Source organism: Lepidochelys kempii, chromosome 1 (genome assembly GCF_965140265.1).
Source record: "Lepidochelys kempii isolate rLepKem1 chromosome 1, rLepKem1.hap2, whole genome shotgun sequence".
NCBI classification, from domain to species: domain Eukaryota; kingdom Metazoa; phylum Chordata; order Testudines; family Cheloniidae; genus Lepidochelys; species Lepidochelys kempii.
In genome coordinates, this window is record NC_133256.1 from 173903588 (window position 1) to 173916109 (window position 12522).

A 12522-nucleotide genomic window follows, 5' to 3' on the forward strand; every position below is an offset into this window, starting at 1 on the left:
TGTATGTGTGAAATATTTTTCAATGCTTAATAAAGGTATATGGCTTCAAAGAAACTAAATAAACCTGTAATACCTCATTAACTGTCTCAATACTAGTGTTTTAAATAGAATATGAATTGAAGAGACTTGGTCGTAGTACAATTCTGTATCTTGAGAGGAACTAGTGCTGGGAGCACGAATAATACTGTGCTTACCAATATTAAAAAGGCACAGTCTCTGCTCTTTACATTTCTCAGAAGAAGGGATCTAATATGTAAAATTTAGGTAAACAGTTAGTGTTTTGTTTTGCTCATTCTGTTGCTACTGCAAAAAACAAGTTACTAGTAAAGGCTTTTCCCAGAGCTGAAATAAATTAAACTGATGTGTGCACACAATTAAGATGGCATGGTGCTGGGGTTTTCATATTCAGAAGTAATCTAGTGGCAGGTAGGAAAGAGGTGGGAGAAAATATGTCAGAACAAACACCAAGGCAATATTGTTTTCTAGGGTTTGAATACTAATGTGACTGTCACATGTAGTTCAGAGGCCTTCACCTGTTAGAAAGGAACAACTGCAAAATCTGAGCACCAACATTAGGAACTTATGAATTGTTTGTCACTGCGGTATTTTGTGATTGAAGGGAGAAAGAGCTGTAATATCAAATGGCTTGCATGCAAAATGAGCCCTAGAAGTACAGTGGTGCATTAGCTAATCCCTGAGTATCTAAAACTACCAGAGAATATGGATTCTCTATAGGCAAGACCACCTTTAAACCTTCTTAATGTAATATCAAGATAACTATAAACATGAATAAGATGTTCAGCAAGGGGATTTTTTGGTAGTGTATTGATAAAGGTCTCTGGTTACTTAACTGGATTACATTTTGAAATATTTACCCTTTTAGAGCAGAGTAAATTCAACAGTTTATCCTAGGCTTTCATCAAAATCAAAGCAGTAGCTTTGCTGTTAGCATTTTTATGAAGCCTAACCAGTCTGAAATATTTCACCAGCCAGATGGAGAAGATTTGAGAGCAGTTAATAGCCACTATGAAAGTAGGCTATTGCTCCTTCTGAGATGTGCTACTTGTGTACTTGAGAGAGAGAAAAATTGTCTGCTTGAGAAGCCAAGCAGCTTTATAATCTAATATATAGTTTAATATATAGCCCAGTTTGTGGGTTGCTAATACCCACACCTACCCAAAATTCAACTCCAGCGGCACTCTTCATTCCTCTCTCATACTTAGTACCCTTGCTGATGCTGTAAGTGGTTAGTCTTATGCTGCTAACCAGTTGCAGCCTGCCTCATCCTACTCACAGTAGATGGGGGAGAGCTCTAGCCTATATTTAAAATGTCCATACAGGTTGAGTTGACATAGCTGAGGGCAAGCTTTTCGTCTAGCTATCTTGGATCCCAGTTCAGTGAAGCTGTGGCTGTGTGAGCTGAACAAGCCAACCTGGAACCCTGTGTAAGGGATGAAAGGGCAAGCCTGCACTAAAGCAACTTCACTGCTGGGACCCAAGCTAGCTCAGCAATGTAAGTTCAAGCTGCAATCACACCTTGCCCTTGCATACCCGTATTCCTAAAGAGCAAAGTGTTGCAACACCTAATTTGTATTCACAAACTCAAATGCGTGCACAGGTTCCCTATACAACACATGGGGAGACAGAGGTGCCTGAGAATGCGATCTACAATAGCCAATAGCAGGCAGTGTTAAGAGGGGTATGTCCTAAGACTTAAGTGCCTTGCTCTGCTTGGGTTTCACAGCCCTGAACCCTTTCCTGCAAGAAGAGTGGCAAAACAACTTTAATTCTATCCAAAATGCCTGGGAGTGGGAAGAAAGAGGCCTCCCCCCTAACCTTTAGCCTAAGAGTTAGTGTCCAGAAATGTGGGAGACCCAGTTCTCCCATCTGTCTCCCACTTCTCAGATGAGTGGTGTTAAGCTACAGAAATATTTTCACTCTAAATATGCAGAGCTTCAGAGCATGAAAGAAAACTACTCTATAGTCTGGTGGCCTGGGGCAGTCATCTGAAAAAACAGATGAATGTACAAGCTGAACCTCTCCCTGCTGGGGTCCTACGGAGGCATGGAAACTTAACATCTCACTCCTGACCAATACCATCTTTGTGGATTTCACCAGTGAACTGGAGACCTTTCACAAAACTAAGGGTCCTGCAGCCTCATCAACCACAGTACTATAGAAAATATCTACCAAACTCTCCCTAAAAAACAAATTTAGACTAAGGCTATGCTAAAGAATCCACTCTTGACAAAATCCTGGTAGAAAGGAGATCTCAATCTGTATTTTACCTTAAACAAGATGATTGGAGTCCAGGGGTAAGGGTAGGCAACTTCCTCCTATAGAAGCTGAAAGTAAAAATCCCCAGGTGAAACACACTTACTATGTAATAATGCTTAAAAATACATACAACAGAGGAGGACATTAATAATTCCATATTTCTTATTCCGAATTATACAAAACAGATCCCCCCTCACGCACAAAACACACAGCCCACCTGACAGCCTTTAATGAATTCCTTGATGAGGCTGTTTGGCCATGAATCTTGGCAACCCATCATTAGTATAAGTTAAAGGCTCATATCACTGATAAATGGCGATGCAAAGATTCTTGCTGCAGGTGGTTATATGCTCGGGATCAGCAACATTTGGCACGCAGCCCACCAGCATAAGCCCCCTGGGGGGGGGGGGCTCCTGCTGGCTACGATTTGCTGCTGCAGGCCAATGGGGGCTGTGGGAAGAGGTGGCCAGCACATCCCTTGGCCCACGCCGCTTCCTGCAGCCCCCCATTGACCCAGAACGGCCAAACCTGCAGATGCAGCAGGTAAACAAACTGGCCTGGGCCATCAGGGGGCTTACCCTGGTGGGATGCGTGCCAAACATTGCCAATCCCTGTTATATACCTAAATCAGGACAGCTTTATTAAATCAATCCAACTGCAGTATCATACCACTCAGAGGAACTTCTGGTAGCGTAATTGCTAGGTCCTAGAGCCTCAAAGGTATTTAGGCACTGAACACCCATTGATTTCAATGGGAGTTAGGTGCCTTAATATACTTTGATCATTTGGGCCTAGCTGCTGAAATAGTCTTCAGTAGAGTTGCTTTAGATGAGCTTGTTAATGTAGTAAAACTAAATGGAATGCAGTATACTATATAGCTAATTAACAACTGAGGACAAAAAACCCACACCCTTTACTGCTATCCAACTACACTGCAAATATTCAAATCCATCACCTGCTCAGAATTCAGCCTGGAAGTACTTGCACTTTCTGAAGTACCAGGACTTCTCAAACTTTATAGTAGAGTGTTTCAGAGTAGCAGCCGTGTTAGAGTGTATTAGCAAAAAGAAAAGGAGTACTTTTCTTCCGATGAAGTGAGCTGTAGCTCACGAAAGCTTCTGCTCAAATAAATTGGTTAGTCTCTAAGGTGCCACAAGTCCTCCTTTCCTTTTATAGTAGAGTGTGATACTGTTTATTTCCTCTAGGTGGGCAGCTATGCTGTATGAGTTTCTAATGAACCCACCCAGAGATAATACTGATGTCATGAGCCAAACAAAGAATGGCAATAGGTTTCACACAAACACACCCTATAGTGGAATAGAGTAATATGAGAGGTTAAAGAAGTGAACTTCAACCGACAATTATGTCTCACTCTCTAAAAAAAATTATCTTTAGACTCTACTGGTCATCCCCAAAGACTTTACAAAAATCAAAGCTGCCCCCACTGATCCATGTTGGCTGTTGGGAGGTGGGGTAGAAGCACAAAGGACACACACTCATATTTTGGTCAGGTATGTGATGCTTCTGGACTGGTACTTGTCATAGTTCAATGCAACTGCACCTGTAGTTGCCTGCAAGGCTCCCACCGCATAAAATTGAGATGAGATCATATTGTTTCTCCCCAAAGGGAAATTCTTAAACATATAAAAATTGTGCTTGTAAAGTGTCTCAGAAGGTCATCAAAATTAGATCACTGTAAGAACCAAACAGCAGTTTCATGAAGACTAGAAGTAATTTTTATTTAATTATATTTTTAAAAACTCGGGTTTCTGTTCATTGCTTGAGGGCTGTATACGTATATGTGTCTATTCACTCCATGGTGCACCAATAAAGCATTTGTCTTAGTAAAGTCTTACAAACTCAACATTTAAAAAGCTGAGACTATCATTATTCAAACGTACACATACTTAACGTTTAAAAATCAAAGGGAGAGCTGAAAGAGGGACTAAGTGTGTGGCCAGAAGATACCAGGTCTTCCAGGCTGATTAAACTCATTGCTTTGTTTAGTACTGCAGCAACCCAGAGATGTCAGTCATGGAGCCCAGTGTGGTAGGTGCTCCACACACAGTAAGCAGATGACAGTTTCATTGATTTTACCTTCTCGTAATTCATCACCACACTGCTGAATCCAGCAAGGACCAGAAAGAAGCTATGAGCCTTTTGCAGGGATGGGCAAACTTTTTGGCCCGAGGGCCACATCAGGGTTATGAAACTGTATGGAGGGCTGGGTAGGGAAGGCTGTGCCTCCCCAAACAGTCTGGCCCCTGCCCCCCCCCACTTCCTGCCCCCTGACTGCCCCCCTCAGAACTCCCCAACCCATCCAACCCCCCCCCCCCCTGCTCCTTGTCCCCTGACCACCCCCTGCTGGGACCCCCGCCCCTAACCGCCCCACATCCAACCTCCCCAACTAGCTGTCCCCTTGCTCCCCTGACCCCTATCCACACCCCCGACAGGCCCCCCCCGGGACTCCCATGCCTATCCAACTCCCTGTCCCCTGACTGCCCCCTGGGATCCCCTGCCCCTTATCCAATCTCCCTCCCCCCCAACTTACCATGCTGCTCAGAGCAGCAGGAGTTCACAGCCCCGCCACCCGACCAGAGCCAGCCACATCGCCATGCTGCCCGGCAGGAGCGGAGGGCTAGCGTGCTGGCAGCCCAGCGAGCTGAGGCTGTGAGGGATGGGGGGCAGCAGGGGAGGGGCCGGGGGCTAGCCTCCACGGCCAGGAGCTCAAGGGCCAGGCAGGATGGTCCCGCGGGCCAGATGTGGCCCACGGGCCGTAGTTTACCCACCTCTGGCCTATCTAGTGGGTCGTATAGCTTGGATGCTTATATCCAGGTCTGGTCTGTCTTAATCTCATGTTTTGTAATCCTGTTTTCCCCATTACCAAAAACAATTAGATTCATATGAAAGCACTGCTGTATTCATACTCTACACATTATTGTAATAATGCTTGTGCAATGTATGCCTTGTGAGGTATCCTTCAAAAACTACCACCACACTGATCATTAATATTCTTGTGTAATGTATCTATGTATGAAATGCATATTAAGAGTTCTGAACATAATTTCCATTTATAACTACAATGTGTTTCTCAAAGACAGAGCACAAGCTGACAGCTCGAGCCAGCTGTCATCAAAACTGACTGGCACTAACCTTCAAGTGGCCATTCGTTGGCAACAAAGTGGGACAGGAACACATCAATGGGCATTTTCTTCTTTGGGCATGTCCACGCTGTACTGTGATGCTTTAATGATGGGCTGGGGAGAAAGACCAAGGTCTGTGGCTGGAGCAGGAGTCCTCCCTGCGTATCAGCGTGCAGGTGCTTGGAGCCATTCAGGTCTAGATCAGGGGTTTAGGTGTTCACATATTTACTGACAATACCACGACAACGTATCGTGAACAAGCAAGGAAGAGCACAGTCCAGGATGCTCTGCCAGGAGGCGCTCAGGTTGTGACAGATTAGCATGGGGGAGAGTTTCATTCTTATAGCCCATTGTTGTGTATTTGGTTGTCGTGGTAATAGAATCTTGTGTTGCTATGGCAACTGAGTTAGATTATATGGGGATAGCCCAGGCAGTTTTGGCTGTTTTTTGGTTAGTTCAGTGTGGGGCAATAAATGGCTGCTTTAAAGGTTTACAGCGCTCTGTCTCTCCAGTGATTTCTTCCTCAAACTGTTGCTCCCAAGGATATAACACTGACCACTTGCTCAGGGTTCAGAATCTATGTTTCCTCTAAGTTGCGCGGCTGCCTATTAAGCCCTGCACAGGGGCTCAGGGCTGCAGCAGGGAGAGACGCCCCACCCCGCTGGCCCCAGCGTGGACCTGCCATGGCCGCGGGAGAGGCAACATGGCCCTGATTTGCTGCGGCGAGAGAGGGCTGTGGAGAGTTCTCTCTCCCCCTCGCAGCCCCAGGGCAGCCAGCACCTCAAATCCCCAGCCCCACCCCAAAGCCCATGCCCCCTGCACCCCAACCCTCTACCCCAACTCTGAGCTCCCTACCGCACCCCAAACTCCTCATCCCCCGCCCCTAGAGCCTGCACCCCCAGCCCAGAGCCCTCATCCCCCCCCACCACAACCCTCTGCCCTGCCGTTGTGCCCCCTCCTACACTCCGAACCCCTCGGCCCCACTCCCGCCACATGAATTTTGTTATGTGCACCAATATGAAGGTGATGTATCACACGTCACCTCCATATTGGTGCACATAACAAAATTCATTCCACACTTGGTAAAAAATTAGAGTGAACACTGTTCAGAATCACCTTGCCAACCATCTCAGCAGGAATTTTTCACTGAGTCACAAATGGTCTCTAAAGACAAGCATGTTCTGGACTATCTCCACAACTTGGGGGAATTCCAAAGATAGACCTCTTTGCTACAAGGAACAACAGGAAATGTCTCCTGTTCTGCTCTTCCCGGGCCTCGGTCCAAGTTCCCTGTCTGACGCTTTCCATCTCAGCTGGCAAGCGGCTCTCTTCTACACCTTTCCCCCCATCTCAATCATCCCACAGGTCATTCTCAAGCTGAAGGCAGATTGGGCCAAGCTCATCCTCATTGCCCAAGCGCAGCCAAGAGAGTGCTGGTTCTTCGACGTTTGCACTGTCAGTTCAGCCTCCCATACCACTTCCTCTCCATCCCAACCTACTCACTCAGAATCATGGCCACACCTTGCACCCTGAGCTCAGTTCCCTGCATCTCGTGGCATGGCTGCTGCATGGCTGAATGAGGAGGAAGAGCAGTATTCGGCAGCTGTTCAGCAGGTTCTACTTAACAGCAGAAAGCCCCCTACCAGGCTGGCCTATTCAGCAAAATGGAAATGGTTTTCCATGCAGTCACTTCTCCTGCGGAATTCAACTGATGCTGGTTTCCATCCAGGACATTATGGAGTACCTTCTGCACCTTCAATTGCTGGTACTTAGTTCATTGAAAGTGCATCTGGCAGCGATACTAGCATTTCATCCTCCTCAGGGAAGATCAGTCTTCTCCAATCCATAGTGGTAAGATTCTTAAAAAGGCTTCTTCATTTACAGCCTCCTGTCCAAGAGTAGGTTCCTCTGTGGGACCTTAACATGGTCCTAGCAGCACTGATCGGATGCCCCCAGCATCTTGTCCCTTTTTGCTCGGGTCAGAAAACTGCTTTCCTGGCGATAACGTCCACAAGGAGAGTGTGCGTGTTGCATGGTCTAATCGCAGGGCTTCCTTATACACAATACTCCAAAGACAAGGTGACTTTACAACCATATCCAAAATTTTTGTCTAAAGTGGTTTCTCCATTTTATCTGAAATCGGTGATATACTTACTTGTATTCTTTTCTGGGCCACATTCATCTCCAGAGAAGCAGCGTCTCCATACATTAGACATCAGGTGATGTCTAGCCTTCTATCTGGACAGGACTAAACAATTTAGTGCTTCGCCCCGCCCGTGTGTGTCATATTCAGATTGTACGAAGGGCCAAGTGGTCTCTTCGCAGACACTCCCATGGTGGGTAACATCCTGTATCAAGATTGCATATGAAATAGCCTCCACTACACCCCCTCAGAGGGAGTGAGCTCACTTAACGAGAGCACAAGCAACATCAATAGCATTCAGCGATGTTTTCATATTGGACATTTGCAGGCTGCTACGTGATCTTCCATACATACATTTTTGACCCATTATGCCATTACCACATCTTCCAGGGTGGATGCAGCCTTCAGAAGGGCAGTCCTCCAATTCTTGCTTAGGTAGACTCTGAGCCCCAGCTTTTGGGGGTGGGTACTGCTTGTGAGTTACCTAAGTGGAATACATGGCTGCATCTGCTTGAAGAAGAAGAAACTGTTATTTACTGGGATCCAGACGTGTATTCCACAATTCACCCTCCATCCCTCTGAATCGGAGTCTCATCTTTGGACATTTGGTGTGAAAGAACAGAGTGGTTGGAGCAGAAGTGCCACCTCCTCATATAGCCAGGTGAGGGGCTATGACCATGAGACATGAGTGCTGCCCCTCTATGGTTCCTGCAAGGCAAAATTCTCTGGCTCCAGTGCACTGGGCACACACATGCCTAAATGTAATACACAGCTGCATCTACTCGTGTGTGAAAAATCCACAACCCTGAGCAACGTAGTTATGCCGACCTAATGCCCTGTGTAGACAGTGCTATGTCAGCAGGAGAGCTGCTCCCACCGACATAGCTACTGCCTCTCCTGGAGGTGGTTCAACTATGCCAACGGATCCGGTGCACACAGGCCTAAGAGGAATACACGTCTGGATCACATCTCAAAGAACCACAGTTGCGCTAAGTAATGATTTCTTAGCAAACAACAACATGGAACCTCTTTCACCACCAGACTCCAGGTCTCTGTCCTCACTGCTGGGATGAACTTTATCTGGGGTAACCCTCAAGAAAATGCATTTCAAAGGGTGACTGGACTATAAAAATGAGGAGCAAAAATACCCCCAACCTCTCTTTTTCGGCTAAAAAAAACAATTATTTCCCCTTGCTCACCAACAGATGTCAGCAGAGAGCCCCTTCACCTATGTAGTCTGTCCATCTGGAGCTCTCAAGCATATGTGGGCCAGCCCTTTGATTTTGGTGAGGGGAGAGCCTGACCCGAGAATTTGGCTGGCCATGTTGCTGGAAATATGTGGTAAGAATGTTACCTTGAACCAAGTCTAACATGTTAAATTTTAGCTACTAGGAAGTGTTGTATCTTTATTTTTCTTGTGGATATTTCTGACTTGAATACCTTATATACTTATACTCATTTAGAATCTCTCTTTGTAGTTCAATAAACTTGTTTTATTTTTAATCTAAACTAACCCAGTGTTGGATTTAAACTAAGCTGTTTGGTTACTCTAGTTGAAGTAGAAAACTGTTGAATATTGACCCTTCACAGGAGCCAATGGACCTTTAATATCTGAACTACCCAGGAGGGGGATGAACAGCGCAGAACACATGTTTTGGGGAATGTTTGGGCCTGGGAGTGTGCTTGGGTCACCGTGCAAGTAATAACCAAGGCTGCAGAAAGCCAGAGAGTGGCTGGTGTTTGCTGACAGGCTGCTGTGTCAGAACTATTGGATCAGGGCTGCAGCTATACCCAGACACTCAGGGTGGGACCTGCGTGCTGTTAGGCTGTTTACGAACAGCCCAGGGCTTGGGAGCTACAACAGCAAAGCATTGTGAGGCACCCAAAGGTGCAGGGCAGCAGTGGCACAGCCCCTCACTGATCTGGATTGCACCCTGAAATGTGACAAACATTTCCAAATGAGATGTTTAATTTTCCAGGTGTAGAACTTTTTTAAAAAAAAATGTTTATTCCTAAACATACTAAGGGTTTGATAAATCTGGTACTCGCTGTTTACTTGCACCCTTAGCTGGAGGGGGAAAAATGTAGGAAATTCCATATTTAAAAGACCTGATAATATTTGCATAGTTAGTTACTCAGAAGTTAGTAAATGCTGCCATTGGGGTTCCACGTGCAACATTTAACCCTGTTCCCTTGTGCATCTGTGTGATCTGTAATGTCACTGACTCAAGGCCTCTGTCCATAAGCCTGGGAAACTATATATCACCCAGATGCCCTTGAAAGGAACACTTCCCCATACAAGCACTGAGGCCATTGTATGAACAAAAGGGCACAGAATAAGCTTGGGGGAACCAATGAGACCTTTCAGTCTCCCATGGTGTCTAGACAACAGTTTTAAACGTAGTCCTCCTCTCACACTGTACGTGTCCAATAAGGCAATATGTTTCTGAAATAGCCACTTTCCTCCCCTGCTGCAATGCCACTCACTGTTTTCCAGTGTTAGGAGACTCCAGACTTCAGGCAGACCCCCAAACAGAAGTGCTGCCTGGTCCTAGCCCAGCTGAAGTGATTACAGCTTTGATTGCTGGGTATGAGACCCACACCAGAGCTCAGCTACTACCCTCTGCAGATTCAGCAAAAGCTACCTCTTCACCATTACCCACCTCATGTTCATGAAAACACCTCTGTGCACTACTCAGGCAGAGAGCAGTAGCATATAGGATCAAATCTTTACCACTAGGAATACACTCCTATCACAAGGCAGGAACAAACTCACTACTACCCAACCATACCAGATTGTAGTTTTGGTCAAGGTGACCCCTCTCCCCCTGCACAGTTGATGCAGGTCTCATGCCCTTTCATTACACAATAGGGATAATAATGTTCTATTCCCCCAAACTTAAAAAGTTAACAGAATTTTGACCAAAATGCCCCAAATTGTCACATAACAGAAATGCAAATGAAGCCTCGCCCATTCAATTATTTCCCCTTGCTCACCAACAGATGTCAGCAGAGAGCCCCTTCACCTATGTAGTCTGTCCATCTGGAGCTCTCAAGCATATGTGGGCCACGCTTCTCCCTGTTCACCACCAGTGGTCAATAGTAAGCTCCCTGCTGTCTAAGGGGCTTCAGCCCACAGAATTTGCAGTGAGACTGTTAACTAAAAAGGGAAGGCAGTGCTGCTGATTGGTGAGAGAAGGTATATTAGTTCATAGTTGAAAGTACTATGTATCCTAATGTGAAATTACTTTAAAAATCTATCAGCAGGGATAGACTGGACTATTATAATGAAAACTGTGTAAATATACAAGAATAAAAATTACAAGATGTTACTCATGCATCTCGGGTTGTAGAAAAACGACGACACTTCACCTGCAGTAGCATGTAATCATATAATTAAAGGCAATGTCCTCAGTTCATTGACACAAGAGGGAAGAGTGAGTGTAGTGTATGATCATAACTTTTACATTTGCTAACTTTTGAGTGTTTAACTGTGCAGCCTTAAAGCTCTTGTACCATTTTTGGAATAAAAGAAGGTTTAAAAGGAATAATAGTTCATGGTTCCCCCATCCAGGCTCTTAGGTTTATAGTTGTTTTATTCAAGGCCCTGATTCTTCTGGGGAACTTTAATCAGAGCAGGATTTCAAGGGCACATCCAAGCTCACTACTTACTGCCTTTCAGTTAAGTGCAACAGGTCACGAGGCTAATTTGAAAAAAAAAAAAAAAAAAGACTATATAAACTACTAGGCCTGTTCAACTCCAGGACAATATATCTAAAGAGGAAAATTAACATTAACATTAACACTGAACAAAATGTGGTTGTCTCCTAAAAACATGTTTTTCTTTTTCTCCCGACTCTACTTTCTGGTCTCACACTTGACAGAACACCCTGTAGGACTGAGGAATGCTAGAACTCCATTTATCCTCCCAAGAGGCTCCAAGTTTTATATCCGCAAACACAATCCCACCACATCCCTGGTTTCCAACTGATTTCTGCCTATCAGCTGAAACCCTAACACAACTGCACCCTACTGGGTTACCTTGACAACCACATGATGACATCCGCTAGAATGCAACGGCCTACAGATCTTCAGTCCATCACAGATATACTTTACATGCACTAGTGCTTGTTTCAATTCAGGCTGACTTTAAAGTTTGAAATCTTACTACAGTAGCAGCATCACTGCTATACGAGGTTGCTCGTAGCTGAGCTAATATAAGTAAGGCTAGAGAACTTCAAACATATTCCTGGTAAGTATTGCTGAAAACTTCTCTTTTTCTTAAAATTGTCATTATAACACACAGGAAAAGACAGTGATCCCAGACATGGGCTACACACTGGGCACCACTAATACGAACCACTTTGAGTCCTTAGATCTGACCCTTCCCACATGATCATTGTTTCTGGTCAAGTCCAAAACCTGAAGGAGGCCTTGTCAGGGTTAGAGTCTCCTTTAAAACACATTCCATGCACTGCGGCAGAGTAAAAACTTCTCCCTAGGCTTGACTACTCATAGGTGTGACCTTTAGACTGTTCATCTTAGTTCTCCCTACCCCTGATCAAGGTGGCTCTGAGCAGAGAGCTTCTCCCATGTCTCTACATCCTTAGTGGAGTGTAGCAAGCCAGATCTGCAATGGAGAGCCCACAAGACCCTGCATCAGTTATGACAGCTTTTGTTCAAAGCCCTGCATAGTCACAAGGACACACTGCTGTAAGAATTGATGTTACCCATCCTTGGCCTCAGGTCTGCGTATTTAGGAGGTGGAATGGGGAGAGGAGAGGAATCATTCCTTTGCCATGTTTTGTTGTTGCTGTTATTTTTAAAAGGTGGGGTGGAATGCAGGAAGAAGGCCCCATGGACACAGATTAGTGAGCAGAGACAGGTGGTGCTATAAAGGTACATGATAAGTTTTGGAGCCATCTGCTAAATTTGCATTGGTTACAGGTTCTGTAATTT

General features: G+C 45.3%; 1 protein-coding gene across 1 annotated transcript in view; it reads right to left on the reverse strand.

The window, feature by feature from the left end:
* Window positions 1-2321: 2321 nt before the first annotated feature.
* Window positions 2322-12522, reverse strand: part of CXADR (CXADR Ig-like cell adhesion molecule) — a 105690-nt gene continuing 95489 nt past the window's right edge. Inside the window, exon 9 of the mRNA XM_073303486.1 lies at window positions 2322-2345. Within this exon, the coding sequence (XP_073159587.1) occupies window positions 2337-2345 (9 nt within the window). The 3' untranslated portion in view covers window positions 2322-2336. The remainder of the gene's footprint in view (window positions 2346-12522) is intronic.